This window comes from Pipistrellus hanaki (assembly GCF_964339955.1).
Source record: "Pipistrellus hanaki genome assembly, chromosome: 1".
In the NCBI taxonomy this organism is placed as follows: domain Eukaryota; kingdom Metazoa; phylum Chordata; class Mammalia; order Chiroptera; family Vespertilionidae; genus Pipistrellus; species Pipistrellus hanaki.
The window spans coordinates 184,546,181-184,563,196 of NC_140503.1; the positions used below are offsets into that span (position 1 = coordinate 184,546,181).

At 35.8% G+C, this 17,016-nt stretch overlaps 1 protein-coding gene across 1 annotated transcript in view; it reads left to right on the plus strand.

Annotated features, from left to right (window-relative positions):
• The first annotated feature begins 2,146 nt into the window (after window positions 1-2,146).
• Window positions 2,147-17,016, plus strand: part of GABRG1 (gamma-aminobutyric acid type A receptor subunit gamma1) — a 42,764-nt gene continuing 27,894 nt past the window's right edge. Inside the window, exon 1 of the mRNA XM_084901057.1 lies at window positions 2,147-2,297. Coding sequence (XP_084757183.1) covers window positions 2,194-2,297 — 104 coding nt within the window. The 5' untranslated portion in view covers window positions 2,147-2,193. The remainder of the gene's footprint in view (window positions 2,298-17,016) is intronic.

Genomic DNA, 17,016 nt, shown 5'->3' on the forward strand with positions numbered 1-17,016 from the left:
TCCGCTCTATTAACTTCTCTTAACTATTCTCAATATCTTTCAATTACATATAAAAATAATCAGAGTAGCTGAAACTGGTTTGGCTCAGTGGATAGAGCTTCAGCCTGTGGACTGAAAGGTCCCGGGTTCGATTCCGGTCTAGGGCATGTACCTTGGTTGCGGGCACATCCCTAGTAGGGGTTGTGCAAGAGGGAGCTGATTGGTGATTCTCTCTCATCAATGTTTCTAACTCTCTATCCCTCTCTCTTACTCTCTGTAAAAAATCAATAAAATATTTTTTTAAATAATAAAATAAAATAAAACAACCAGGGTAAAACCTTAGTACATATTTTTGATGAAGGAACCATTATTACTATTGTGCAACATTATGCACTATCATCCTGCCATTAATATACGCAAAAATTTATCAAAACACTGAAACTAACTAAATATTGTTATTCCCTACATACTTTCAGTGAATTAATTCCTAGTTCACCAGGTTACTCAGCTCAGTGAATTAGTGTGTGCATCCAATAAAACAGTGGCACTAGCTACCCAAAGCGCATTCTTAATGGAAGCAGGAAACATAGAAAGAAAAACAACACAAATTTCTATTGGCATCGCCTTTAACTGATTCATTCACCCCAAAATCAATGATAATGGAACTTTATTGCTTATATAAATTATCTGGTATTCGCTGCCTTGACTAAAGCGCTTTATGGAAGAGAATAATGCTGCCTAATTAACGTTTAGTGGGAGAATCAGAGGGGAGTCAATACCTATTTTCAGAGGAGAATGAAAAGATGGAGAATCAATCAAAGAGAGGGAGGAAAAGCCCAGCATTGCACCATCTGTTATCCTGGGCGAGAACATATCTGTAACGTCGCTGCTGCCAAACCAGGGAAGTGATTTCAGAAGCTTGGGCAGACACTGTTACTTCTGCCTTGCACTGTGCGCGGGGAGACAAATGCTCTCGGGTAACTATGCGGTGAATGGTAGCTCACCCCTGAATCTGGCCAGCTCCACGTGGTTGCCTGGTGATTAACGAGGCCATCAAAGACCCAACCCCGAGCTGCCCTGTGTGGGAAAGCAGGGATTTAGGAAGCCATAAAAGCAGAAATGGCTGGGCAGCGAGCCTGCTTCCACCACCATCGCTGCCTTTGCCTGTACAGTGGTTCAGGCTGCCAGAGGCTTTCCGGTTGCCCTGGCAACTGTTGAGCTCTGCTGCAAACTCGAAGCAGAGCCTCTGAAGTTGGGTACCAAACACGGGAGCTCCGCCGATGCAAAGGCAACTGGGGAGGGACAAGAGAACAACGTTACCCATGCACGAGGTCTATCACTCCTGTGGCTCCTGGGACCTTTTCCCAAAATCGGGTTTTTGTTTACTTTTTTTCTTTTTTTTTTTTTTCTTAGTATAAAACGAGATAGTTCGTGCCTGGCATTATTCATTAGTATCCTCGTCTGGTGCCCTGGGAGAGGAGCATGCAAATCACCTCCCTCCTACAGAAGAGGGACAGGAGTTAGGAAACGCGATCACCAGGATTGCATCGAGCACGCCCGTTCATTCATTCATTCATTCATTCATTCATTCATTCATTCATTCGGAATTTTAGGGACTCCTGTGTGCCGGGCATTGTGCCAGGCGTTGGGGCTGCTTCCAAAAGGGAGACCCCATCCTACACTCCCAAAGGAAGGATAATGAACAGCAATTAGCAGAACCTTCGCGAGCCTGGGGGAAACCAATTGGGGTTTTCTGCAATCTTCCCGCGGGTCTCGGAAGACAGATTCCGGATCCAGACGCGGGAGAGGAAGGAGGCAGCGGGGAGGGAGAGGGACCCCTCCTTCCGCCCGGGAGGAAATCTGTCTGGGGCCACTCCGATGCCTGCTTCCCAGGGCTGCGAGGAGGGAGTGGAGGTTTGTTTTTCTTTTAGGAAGACGGAGCCCTTTTCCCCACTGGGCTCGGTTTCTAGTAGGGGGAGGCCCGCCTCCCGGGGCCGCTGATTGGCCCACACGCTCCGCAGATAATTTATGCCAGCATCCTCTCGGTGCGATTGGCTACCCGGCTCCATTCCGCTGGGAGTCGCATCCTACCTGGCGGGGAGGTGTAGCGCCTTCCCACACTTTGCCTTCTGGAGCTCCTGCCCTGGGCTGCGGCTAAGGTGGGAGCGAAAGTCCCGGCTGGAAGAAGGCTGAGGGGGAGAAAAAGCGATTCTAATGGGTTCTTGGAAAGCTTTCCTCTTCTCCCCTTTCCGTCTGTGGAGTCCAAGTAGAGGCGTGAGGCTGATGTTCTTGTTGCTGGCCCTGCATCTGGGAAGCTGGTGAGTGAACGCAAGGACTGAGAGAACTATTCTTTCGCGCCTGCTCCCCTCTCTCTTGCTTTTTCTTTCTTTCTTTCCCCAAACCAGTCTAAGTCATTGGCGTTTCCCTAGGCACCTGTGCAATATTTTACCATCATTTTCTTTTCTGGTTAGGTCTGCCCATTTTCAGATTAGAAGGGCATGAACCTGTGTGTGGAGCGTGGAGGGTAGTAGTCCAGTTGTTTTCGACTGGAAACGTGGTCAAAACTAGTCAAGACTCAGTTACTGGGATGGGGAGGAGGAGGAGAAATGGGTTTCCTGCTAAATGTAGTGAAAAAAAAATGACACTGATGAACTTTCTAATGATTCCGCATTTTATAGATATGGTTATTTTAGAAACTGAGGAGTTTCATAGTATGGTATGTATGATGCTTTTCCATATGCAAATGTTTTTGTTTTCCTTACCCCTCCCTCTTTTTTTTTTTTTTTTTGCTATGGGGGGGGGGGCTTTACATCAAAATAAATAAATATGGCTAAAATCCACCAGTGTCACGTGTTATATTTATGTTAGAAATAAATATGCATATTTTATTCAACCAGATTACAAAGATTTTTATTTTAATTGGATGTCTACATGAAAAAATTGTATGCTGATATAAATGATGTTCTGGCTGTGTATGTGTGTGTGTGTGTGTGTGTGTGTGTGTGTGTGTGAAAGACAGAGAGAGACTGAGAATATCAACCCCAAGCCTCCAATTTAATAGGTCTGCTTGGGTTGCAATACCTTTCAATAAAACTTTTAAATCATTCTGGGGGGAAAAAATTTAAACTGCTGAGGTATTGTATCTAGCTATAGGAGTAGTTGATGCATGAAGTTAAAATATATAGATTAGGACATAGATCCTATAAAGGTCCAAGTATGAGTATGCTGTGTAATTTTGTTTTATATAAATGAGTATGCTGTGTGATTTTGTTTTATATAAATCTACATTTAAAATTATATTGTTGTATGATGTGACCCTCAAGAATAAAACACAATTGCTATGCAGATGAAAACATGCCTTTATGACTACTTGCATCATTGCTAAAATGAATTATTATTATGATTAATTTTAGTATATACCAACAGTGAATAGTTTTGTCAATACCAGCAGATAGAATAACTATTTTCTCTCTGAAAATATAGAATGGATTGAATTATGCTAAGTAATACCAGACATACCAGAAAAATGTTTGACACTCAATGCTGTTTTGTTGTTTTGTTTTAGTTTATTTATACTTTTTTTCTTTAGAAACTAAAATATTTTGCATGAACACACATGTACTTGTTGATTAATTATTCCTTGTATATAAGTTTTGTCATTATGACTTATTGCTTTGAATATATTATTGGACAATTACAGAAAATATTTTTATAAAATAGGTGTCAGGGCTCTCATGCACAATATTACAAATGAATCTGTGTTCTCAAAAATAAAAACAGATTTAGCCAGTGGTTTTCTGAAATAACAACCTGTGTGCTCCTTTATCATTAGAAGTGCAAGTTTTCCTTACACCCTATCAGGCAAGTGCTCAGGGCATAAAGAGATGTGTTGTTTTAAACAGTAATTTTGTGTTTGAGAATACTTATGTGGTGATCATCATAATTGGCCCCAGAATTCTCTTCTGGCTGCTCATAATTTAGAAAGTTGGGAGTTGTTAAAAAGTTGTGTGTTGCAGTGGACAGAGATGGGTTCTGGCAGTTTAGAGACAAGATTTTATATGTCAAGAGTCCTTAACCTCTGGAGAGTTTCTTCATCTAGGAAATGAAGGGCAGGAGTAGATGGTTTATGGTTGCTTAACTTTTCACATGCAATATGTCCAAGATTTGAGCTGAAACATAAAAATAACTCAATAGTTGTTTCACTGTCTTTTTCTCAGTACTTTTTAAAACGGGAGTTGTAGTAGGAAATTCCCTATGCTGTTCATACCATCTGCATTAGTGAGTCAGATAGAGGTGTTATGCTGTTCAAATCTAAAAATGACTCATTTTATCCTAGTACTCTAGATCATTTGAATTATTCTAGCCAGTGGACAAATGTTCTAAAAATAAAACTATATTTTGTTGTTATAATGAACTCGTAGGGCCTCAATTATGAGAGTTCATGTCTTCATTTTTTAAAAAGTAGTTATGGTGTGGTGAACTTTTCATCTTTATAATATTTAGTTGGAGATAACTGATGTAATCGTATACAAACCAGTTACATTTATGCATTTTCTCCCTTTCTTTGTCTTTTGAGAAGCCTTTTCAAAACTAACCATAGGTGGTTCTGGGTGTAAGAATTTTTGTGTCTTATGCTGGTTTCTAAAATAAATCATCAAAGTCATCTATTTTGAGATTTACCAAATTAGGGCCTGTTATTTCTTATATCTTAGCAGAGACAAGAGCTTATTTCCTTGTTACTTTCTATTAAGAGCACAAAGGAGGGACAGTATATTGATTTTCATATTTCCAAACTATGAAAACCTGTCTCATTGCTGTAACTGAAGCTATAGTTATGGTTCCAACGTTTCATTCTCCATGAGACTATAAGGCATCTTGACAAGTTGCTTAAAATCTCTTAAGCTTGATTTAACTTATTTTTAATGTTGGGAATATTCTATTTATAATCAGATTTTTAAAAGAGTTGAGAAGTGTTTTGATATATCAGCTGTTTTAAAAAATAATTTATTGTAAGCTTTGAACAAGAAGCTATATTTGAGAGAGTGCAAGGAAAATAACAGGTTTTTATTTTTATTTTTTAAGACAATTTTATTAATCAATTATATACAATGTAGCATTCAGTTGCCCAAATAAAAATATTCATATACACTCGCTTTAGAACATATATAATTTCAAAGTAATTTTAGTCATATAGCATATAGACTAAATACATGGAGATGGTTGTCAATGAATTTTTTCTTAGTCATCTAGATTATTTGCTTAATTTTCTGATACTAATGATAACCACTCAAACTTGAGGGCAAAAAAACTAACTATGATGTTTCATGATAATCAAATTTTCAAAAGACTGAGAAAAAGATTTTTGAAGCTAAAATTCAAATGCTATAGTTGATAGATCACCTATGTATAGAGTCTGTTGGGCATGCCATCATTTTGTTTTATTTTATACTATGAGACACACTTGACTAACTAATGCAAGAAACTGTTTGACCTTTCATTCAAATATTGAGAAGATTAATGTAACATTGTACACTTATAGAAAGGTGGTTGAAACTTGTCTAAGAAAATAATATGTGAAGGTGGAGTCTGAAAGGAGAGAAAAAATAGCAGGGTGGAAAACTGAAAAATTGACAATATTATCAAAATATCACAAATCACTACTGTGGGGGAAAAGGACAAAGTGGACATAAATGGAACGTCCTGGCTTCAGGAGAATAACTCAGTATATGCATGGTACCAGTAAAGAACCCTAGACTTTATATAAATTCTGGTTTCAGCTCTACCATTTCCCACCAGGGTGATTTCAGGCCAATCTTTGAGGCAGAGAGTCCTCATTTGTGAAAAATAAAAATGACATATATCTTTCCAAATTGTTTCAAGACCAAGATAAAACATATGTGGAAAGAACATAACACTGAAAATGTTAACTGAAAAAACATAATAGCAGATACTCTGTAGAGTCACATTGATTCTAGTATTATTTATCCTAGTTACAGTGGTTTAAGTGCAATAAAGTGAAGTCCTTGGATTCTTGTGCATTAATATCTTTTGGATTTAAAATAGATCTTTCATTCTTTTACAACAAATATTTATTGAAAACCTGCATCATGCTAGGTTTACAGTGGTGAATGAAGTAGACATGAGTTTAGTTCATGTGTGACAGGGAGAAGGAGAGAGAGAGAGCTTATACTCACTGCAAAAACCTAGACTTATGGCATCAAAAGAAAACAGATTGTAGTCAAAATAAGATAAACAGGAAATTCTGAGTTTTTAGGGATAGAGAATGGTGATGGAGAAGATCACAATCAAGGAAAAAGAGTTAGAGAGCTATGAGATGTCTCTCAGCAATACCAGAAGGCTCGGGGGAGATGTCTCTAAAAATCTAAAGGTGAATGCTCAGCCTTGAAGGTTATACTTAGCAAAGTTACCAATCAAATATGAAGGAAGAATGAAGCCGACATGCTGTCATTCTCCCCATTTTACAGATGGGAACACAGAGCACAACATTTTTTAGAAATTCACTAAAGATCACCTTGCTGATAATTTTCAATTCAAGACTCAAATCCACGTATTCTATGCCCAGAGTATTCAGTCTAAACCAGCACAACTCTCAGATTACATATGCTATGTAAGCCAAAAAACAACCAAAAAACAATGAACAACATAAACTGATGAACAAAAACAGATCCAGAGACAGAGAAACATCGATCAAACTATCAAACCTCAGAGGGAAGGCAGGGAAGGGTGGGGGTAAGGGAGATAGATTAACAAAAGCACTTGTATGCATGCATATAAGCCTAACCAATGGACACAGACAACAGGGGGTGAGGGCATGAGTGTGGGGGATAGAGGGATAATGGGGAAATAAGGACACATATGTAACACCTTAATCAATAAAGAATTTAAAAACACACACACACACACACACACACATGACTGTGGATAAAGGAAACTAAAAGGAAGGGAGAGGAGGAGGGAAAGAAAGGAAAGGGAGGCTAGTGCAATCGATAGAAGTACAGTAAGTATAAAAGTCTACTGTGTACCAATCACATGATTGACATATTATGTATAGTATTAGATTCATTATTTAGGTAACACTAACAAATTGGAGTACTTGTCCTATAAAAAAACACACACATAAGATAAAGAGTTAAAAGCAGGAAATTTGAACCTAGCTAAGTTTTGTTGAGGAGTCTGATGGCTACTTATTTTTAAGGATGCTGTGTAAAATCAGTTATTCTTCTTATGTCTATGTGAAACAGACACACCATAACCAAGTAGTGAACACTGTGTGCAGGGATTTTTCTTTTAAATCAAATGCTCTGTAACAGAATCAAGGATGCCTTATCACTAGGCTCATTCAAGCAAAAGCTTGTTCGAAGTCTTGTACTTCGTGGGAAGCAAATGACAACATATGGCATTTTTCTACTTTTAAGTATCTCAGAACCTACTGTGTTTCCCCGAAAATAAGACATCCTCCGAAAATAAGACCTACTTACAAGTTCCCTTCTGAGTTAAATATAAGGCATTCCCCCCAAAATAAGGCCCCCCAGGCTAAACATGAGAGATTTGGTCCACTGATTCTGAAAGAAATGGAGTCACAAGAAATTCACCAGGAAATTCAGGAATTGGGTTGTTATGATGATGTTCCAGAAGATGATGACATGATTGTCATTGAATAAATGAGTAAATTCTTGATACTGTAGGATTCACAGTCTGTCTGGTTTGTGTTGACAACTACCTTACTACTGTACCGTATACAGGTAATAAATTTCCTTTATTTTCATTTAACAATAAATGTGTACCGTATTCTTCTTCATGGAAAAATAAGACATCCCCTGAAAATAAGACCTAGCGCATCTTTGGGAGCAAAAATTAATATAAGACACTATCTTATTTTCAGGGAAACAGGGTAATTCTGTCGGTACACAAATAGTTTTATCAACCGAAGCCTTATGTTTCAGGAAGTACTCTTAGCTATTAATTCACTCAATAAAATTTTTTAAAAATTGTAATTTTATTTATTTATTTATTTATTTATTTATTTATTTATTTATTTATTTTTTGGTTGACAGTATTACAGATGTCCCCCAATTTCCCCTCTTCCCTTAGTCCACCTCAGCATTCCTGTAGCGACTACTATGTGCCGAGTTCTGAGACCTGAGAAACAATGGTAATCAGGACACAAGCCTTGCCCTTGTAGTGTGTGTACAGTGTATGGAGGACATGTATGTGGTGGTAAATATGCTAGATACACAGGACAAGGAGGACAGAGCCTCTGCTTTCAGTGGACACAAACTCTAGAAGTGTATGTTGAGACACATTCATTAATGTAAACAAGCAAAGGCATAAAATGCTATAAATTCTCGGAATTCTAGGTGAACTATAGTGGGGACACCAAGGAGGCTGGGAATTGCAACTCTGGGAAAAGCTTTAATCGTCTCAGATTTCAGGGGGATACTTTGGGTCAATGCTACTGAAGAACAGAGAGGCAGAGAGATAGCGTTGCTATTATGTGGCCTAGGTATAGTCTCAACATTTGGTAGTTTCTTTTGAAAACAATTATACCTATACCTTCTAGGAGAGCCTTTACTCTTGTCATTTAACATATGACAATTGAATGGTAACATCTTAGTAAAGGCTATAAGTATTTTAATATTGGTGTGATCAGGGTGTGATTTGGTTCTCCAAGCCTGCTAGAATCAGGGGCTCTAGCCAAAGAGTTCAATCTTTGGCCACATTTTTTTAAAACCATCATTTATGGTTGTACAATTTGTGAATTGCTTAAATACAAGGACATCATTCACCACTCAGTCCTTCTAGAATTATTTAATTATTAGATAAAAATTTCAACACCTGCAGTAGAGTTTCTTGAATAAGGTTTATTCCACAAAATAGCCAAATTCAACTAGCAAAAAGCTTTTTTTTTTTTTTTTTTTTTCCCTTTCTGGATTACATTTGTGTTATTCTGACATGTGTTCTTTAAACCAATTTGTTGCTCTGTGCAGGTGGCTTATGAATGTGCATTTGTTTCTGCCATTTCCTTAGAACTTGTTTTGAAAAAACTTCCAACTGTCATAACTAGAAATAACTAGAGTGTTTTTGCTCTACTCGTTTGTATTTTTTCCTTTTTGAAGTGAATAATCTAAAAAGATCCTTATGTCAATGAAAATATTTTATCTCTAATTTTATGACCCCAAGATTTAGGGGGAAAGGTATCTCTTTCCACATTTAGAGGATCTAATTCCCGTTACTTTCTATCATTTAATTTCAACATCTTTTAATAAATTTTATAATGTAACAAATGTTAATATTATGCCTCCACTTTGTGGAATTTTTAGCGACCTGTAGAATTTATCTGATGTGGAAGAGCATATAAATAGAGAATGCGAATGTCATAGAGTTGTATTGTTTCTAAGTCCAATTTATGTTGTCAATTTCTATGGATGTAAATTGGAACAGTAGGGAATTTGATGTTCATTATTTTATTGTCTAAAGTTTTACATATGTCTCCTTTTCCCCAATTAATCCCCCCGCCCCCAGCCATTCCCACCCAGGGCAAGCCACCACTGCCAGGTGTCTGTGTCCATTGGTTATGCTAATATGCATGCATCTAAGCCCTTCAATCCAGTTGTCATTTCTTTAAAGACCATAATGAAAATTAAGGTTTCTTTACCATCCTCAAAAAAACAAAACATATACACAAAAACAAACAAACAAAACAAAAACAAACAAACAAACAAAACACACACACACACACACACACACACACACAAGAAAATGGTTCCAAAAGAACATTTATAATCTTTGGATATTCACCAACTACCTGAAGATTTTTCATTGGACTCATGGTTTCTAATTTCTAAAAATTTTTAAAAATATTTTTATTTATATTTAGAGAGAGAGGAAGAAAGAGGGAGAGAGAAATAAACATCTGTTGACTGCCTTCACATGCCCTCCACCAGAGATCATATGCAACCCAGTTACTAGTATGTGCCCTGACCAGGAACCAAACCTGTAACCCCTTGGTGTAAGGGCTGACACTCAACCCACTGAGCCAGGGGGCTAAACATTTTTAAAAGAACGGAGTAGGCCTGCCTGACAAAGTAAATAAAGAAAACAAAAACAATACTCCAAAATTGGCAAAATATATTGTTTTATTATTAAAATTTACTGTGATATTTAAGATCAATCACCAACCAGCATGTGTATGCACATTTATATATTTACATTTTTATGTAAATGAAATCTAACACTTGTTTTGGCACATATTTAATATTAGAAATATCTTTCTTGATGAGTATACTAATCTAGAAATCAGTTTTACATACATTTCAATAACAATGTGGTATTCTATATTATAGAAGAATCATAACTTATTAAATTATTTCATAATACATTTTATTTTATAGCACATCATTTTGTGTACTTATGTACATCTCTTTAATTTCAATATTTCACTAATATTTCCAAATTACTTACCTTAAAATAATTCAGTTTTCTCTTTAAGGTTGCAAAAATGCTACTTATCCATATTACCATCAATACTTGAAGTAATGAATCTTTTAATATTCTGCCAATGTGATGGCTAAAATTTGTCATGTTTTTAACGAACTTATTTTCCCTAGGTAACAATAAATGTTAGCACTGTTTTATCAATTTTTTTGTCCTTTCCTTCCTGTGAATAATATATACCAATTATGTTGTAAATGTCTTTGTCTCAGTCTATCCTGTGTTTCTAGTCTTTTTCTAGTCATGTCATCCATAAGTTATTTTTTATTTTTATATCTTTCTTTTTCTTTTTTATTTTGGATACATGCTACCCAGAAAAGCCTCCTTACCCCACAGGTCAATTTCCCCCAATATCTTCCTTAATAGTTTTATACTTTATTTATTATATTTTGATTTTTCTTATATAAGTTGTAATTTCTTATATAAGTAGGACTCTAATTTATGTTCCTCTAAGTGGCTTAGTAACCATTTCAATACAATTTATTGAATAATTTTTTTTTCATATTCAAATTGGCTAGTTACTTTTATCATATAGTAAATTTTCAAATCACTTGGATCTGAATTTGAGGGCTAGATTATGTTCACAGTCATTTCCTTCTGTATTACTACAATATGACATAGAATACAGTAACTTTGTTTTTCTTGTATTCTGGCAGAGCACATTTTTCATGTGTTTTTATTTATTTCAGAGAGAGTAATGGAGTGGGAGAAAGAGATAGACACATCAATAATGAGAGAGAATCATTGATCAGCTGCCTCCTGCATGCCACACACTGAGCGATTGAGCTCAAAACTTGGCATGTGCCCTGACCAGGAATGGAACTGTGACCTCCTGGTTCATAGGTTGATGCTCAGCCACTGAGCCACATTCTGACTGATTTCATCTAACAAAACTTTTTTTCAATAATTTATTTAACCCCTCAACTTGATTCTTCTAGTAAAGTATCTTGAATTTAACCTAAAATAGTATATGAACTATGGAATTGTGATTAAAATTTCATTAAATTTGTAAACTAATTTGGGAATTATATATTAACAACTAAGGTCCATTGCAGGAAGATTCCTGCAAGAATAGGGCTTCCTGCGGCCTTTTCTGCCACCCCACCTGCTTCCCTCCATTCTCTGCCGCCTACTCTGCCTGCTTCCCTCCCTTCCCCGCCCCCTCCTCTACCCCACTTGCTTGCTACTCTGCAGCTTTGCTCCCTTCTGCAGCCCCTGTCTTCCTTCTACACTGTCTTCACTCTTTGTCTGTGCCTGGATATGCAAATTAACCACCATCTTGGTTGGGTTCATTTGCATAGCCACTCCTGATTTGCTGGTGGGTGTGGCTTATTGGTATAGTAGAGATATGGTCAATTTGCATGTTTCTCTTTTATTAGATAGGTTATTGTTTCATAGCCAAAACATTTCTTTTATCTTTATTTTTTTCTGTTATGTTCTTCAATTCACTTTTCAATTTCTTTTCATTGACATATTGATGTTTCTATCTCTCTCTCCATCTCTAAAATCAATAAAAATGTTCCTTAAAAAAAAGATGCAATATGAAATGAGAATTCCACAACAGCACAATTTACAATAGCTAAGATTTGGAAACAGTCTAAGTGCCCATCAGCAGATGAGTGGATAGTAAAACTGTGGTACATCTACACAATGGAATACTACACTGTTGTAATAAAAAAGAAGGAACTCTGACCATTTGCAACAGCATGGATGGGCCTGGAGAGCATTATGCTAAGTGAAACAAGACAGTTGGAAAAACTGTCACATATCACATGATCTCACTCATTTGTGGAATATAATGAACAACATAAACTGATGAACAAAAATAGAACCAGAGACAGCATCTTCAAATAGATCATCAAACGTCAGAGGGAAGGCAGTGGAGCTGGGGAATAAGAGAGCAACCAAAGGACTTGTATGCATGCAGATAAGCATAACCCAGGGACACAGACAGTAGGGGGGTGAGGGCATGTGCTTGGCAGTGGGAATGGCTGGGGAGAGGTCAATCAGGTAAAAGAAGACATATATAATTCTTTAAACAATAAAGAATTTAAAGGAAGATCCAATGTGATCAACTTACTGGTATAGGTTAGCACTGAACAGATTGGAAACATAGCAGAGAACAGCTGCTTAACTTTCTTGGCTTGGCTCTCTTTTCCCTCCTAAATTTCAAGTCATTCCTCTCTCTGTGTGTCAAATGATGGGAGCAATATTTCTTTGTGTTAATAAAATAATCACCACATCGAGCGGACTATTATTTTACCTCCCTAAAACCCTGAAAGTTCAAATTGATAAGTCTGTTATATATCACTTTTTTTAGTTATTTTACTTTCCTATAAACTTTTATAAGTAATAAAACCATTACAAACCTACAAAGAATTGTTTATATAATATAAAAGAATCTAACAAATGCAATATAAAGGTGAAAAGAAAATAACAAACCTTTTTTTCTTAAATTTCTTTTTTCCCCCACTATATATTTTATTGATTTTTTCAGAGGGGAAAAAAGAGGGATAGAGAGTTAGAAACATTGACCAGCTGCCTCTTGCACACCCCCCACTGGGGATGTGCCACAATCAAGGTACATGCCCTTGACTGGAATCGAACCTGGGATCTTTCAATCTGCAGACCAATGCTCTATCCACTGAGCCAAACCGGTTTTGGCTTAAATTTCATATTTTACTTCTATTTTCTTTGACTTCCAGATCTAAAATCAATGCTTATACTTACTCTTTAAAAGCTGGTACTTAGAGGTCTTGACTTTAGGGTATCTTCTCCACCGAAACACAATAACTGGCATTCTTTACTGAAACTTGTCACTTGCCTACTATGCTTATAGGACCTACTGTTCATAAATAAACACAATTTAAGTTGCCATGACTAATAGCTCACAGAGACCTGGCTTTGGAGTATTATCTGCCTTTTCTTTTCTTTTTTCTTTTATTTATATATTTTATTGATTTTTTTACAGAGAGGAAAAGAAAGGGATAGAAAGTTAGAAACAACGGTGAGAGAGAATCATAGATCAGCTGCCTCCTGCACCCCTCCCCTCTCACTTGGAATGTGCCCACAACCAACGTACATGCCCTTGACCGGAACCGAACCCGGGACCTTTCAGTCCGCAAGCCGCCACTCTATCCACTGAGCCGAACTGGTTTCAGCACATCTGCCTTTTCGTAACAGATTCATGGAAGAGCCTTTCCCTGTAGTCAGAACCAGGACTTTTATATGGACTATACTCAGGGTGACTGTATAATTTATCATCCAAATTAGGTCACTTTGCCAGTGGAAAAGGGTGCTATTATTAATTATTCTGGAAAAACAGGTGTAAACCAGGCCATCCTGGGCAAAACTCGATGCGTGTTTGTCGTATGTATGAAAAATCATTTACATTAATTGATTGGCTTGCTAGGGGTTTGGTGCAAACACAGGGCTACTCCAGAGAACTAGCGATGGGGCTGTCAATCAGCTATGTCCCCTTGGCAGGAGAATCGAGTTGCAAATTTTCAGAGCTGCCACTATCGATTTCTTGGCAGGTTATAAAGCTCTGCTTCTCTCTATAAAAGGCTGTAGTAAATTATTTATTTTTTATGATTAGAAAGGTATTTTAGAGCACTATCTGGTGGTGTATAGGAAAAGATAGGAAGGGATGTCAAATTAACTCATTGCTGTATATTTGTATTTCAAAATCATACAGAAAGCTTATAGTACGCTATTAATATACCAAAAATTTTTGTATGTTTCTATGATTGTAGCATACTTAGTGTATAGGCTGCTTTTCATTAAATCTTTAGCCATTTTATAAATTAGTTTTAATAAAAATTGAGTGTTACATGTTATTTTTCAGATAATGTTAATTGCATCATATGAATAAATCATAATTTACTTAAACATACTCATAATCTTTAAGATTTGCCACAGATAATAGTGGTAAGCATCTTTGTATGTGATGGTTTTCTGTATCATTTATTTATTTTATTTTATTTTTTTTCACCACCATTTAACCCCTCTATGTCCTCTTCTACCTCCATTCCCCCTTCCCCTGGGTCACCAAACTGCTCTCCATTTCATGAGTTATGTATCATCTTATTAGTTTTTCCTTTATTAAAAAATAAGATAGTCTAGATCATGAATGTAATGTTATTAGTCTCTGTATTTTAGCACTTACCACATTTGTAGCATATAATATATTTTTTTCCACATGTGAATTACAGCATTAGATTGGATACGTACACATGTTAGATAGTCATTCTCAACAGAGAGAGTGTGTTATTCCTTGAGATTATTATTTTAATTTCTCGGAACTCAAAGGCAGAGACAAGGCACCCTACCCATGCTCAATCCTAATGCACTTCCAATTACTTACCATCATTGAGGCATGTGTTTATGAATTAGAAAACTCCAAATCCAACCACCCTGGTCTGTATAATAAAGATAAAATGAAATTATATTGTGCAGACTTCAAAGGAAACAGGAAACAAGTCTTCAAACTAAATATTGTTTTAAATCCTGGCTATTATTTAATAGTGTTTATCCTTGGAAATCAATAAACCCATTGACATCTTTGAAATATAAATATTAAAATTTTCTTCAATACGTTACTCCGCAGTAAATTACATAACATGTGGAAGGATCTTAGTACACAGTTTGGCTCTTAATAATGCACTATCTGCATTCAGTAGCAGATACTAACAACAATACATCAATCTTTAAAATAAGCAATTGGTAAATTAAAGTATTCAAAAACTTAAATGTAAATGATAAGATTATGTGCATTCAAATTATTTAAAAGGACTCCACGAACATGTGTAGAATTTCTCAGACTATTACTTAAAATTGTAATTGTTTTCCCAAAATGGTTTGAACACTCATTCACTCAACATATATAAATGCTACAAAAGTCTTTCAGTCTATGAAAGAACATTGAGATGTCAGATATGTTATATGAACTATTTTAGAAATTATGATAAGTACTCTTTAATCACTAAACTAATACTAATATGATATTCAAAGTAATTAATACAGATTGAAGATAATTTTAAAAGTTTTGAAGGAAGATGGGGAAAAGTTAACCTTAATAAATCTTTTCCTGTTACTGCCAAAAATGAGAAAAGATAGCTTTGTAATATCATGAGGTCAATTTTCATATTACCTCTAGCTGGGAAAAGGGGAATATAAATCACTATGAGCATGTGCTTTCTGGAATACTAGAATGTTGATACTGTTAAAACTACAAATATGTAAAAGGAAATCATACTACTGTACCAGTAGTATGTATTTTTTGAAGTTAAATATGTCACAATAATTAATATAAATGAGCACTTCAAAATTCTGTTAACTAAATACACCCTAGTAGTTTACATAGAAATAAAAATTGTATACTGTATTAATAAACTACCTCCAAATCTCAGTGGCTTACAACACTAATTTTTTCTTTTATTTCTTGTCTAGTCTATATGTTCGTTGTGTGTTAACTGTGGCTCTGTCCATGTTACCTTCACTCCTAGAATGAAGTAATAGAGTTGCCTCTGTCAACATGGCTAGTCTTCTGGTAGAAGGACAAGAGATATATTGCGAATCGTGAAATTGCATTAAGCCTCCTGCTCAGTAGTGACACATATCACATTTTTTTTATCAGTCAAAGCAAATCACAGGGCCACACAAGTTCAGTGCGACAGGGGTGTATAATCCTCTTGTAAGAAGAAGTATTTCAAGCCATATGTCTAAGTTAGAAGTCAGTGGAATGGAAAGCATAATTCTCTGACAGGACAGAGAGGAAGGAGAGGAGAAATATTGAGAATAATAATGCACTCCATTATCTGTTGATAATGACTATCAGTATAGACTTATTGTGAAGATCAAATGAAATAGCAAATAATGTAAACTTAAGTTACAATTTCTAATCCTAATTTGTACTCATTAAGGATGAAGAGGATGGATGTTAACTAAGTTTATTTTGGTAATCATTTTTTTCAATATGCACATATATTATATCATTATGTTATATACCTTCAATTTATGCAATATTCTATGTCAGTTATATCTGAATAAAACTGGAATTTTTTAAAAAAATCGAAATGGTGTGGGAGCTGCATTTGATCAGATGTTTAAGCTCCAAAGCAAAATGGGTCTGAATGGATAATGTAGAAAGATTAACTAAAGATAGCACAAACTTGCATATTCACTATTGGACAGAAGCCAATCTTTAAAATATTTGTAAATAACAATTACAGTATGAAGTTACCTGATTTTACTAGTATAAGGGTTTAGTGTTTTGACCGTTTTCACTGGAGGACTAAGGTTTACTAAAGTAGGGTGTGTTAAGTCCCATATTATCTTCTTCAAACGAAGATGGATTTACTTACAGGTAATAAAATAAGAGTAGCTTGTTACTTATGATGAATTATAGATAAATATCTATATCATTTCATTTTCTACCACAGTTCAGAAGTAAGCTGCATTGTTAGCAGGAAGCATTAATTGGACAGTTAGAGCTTGATTCTCAGGGTTGTGCTTGGTTAGTTT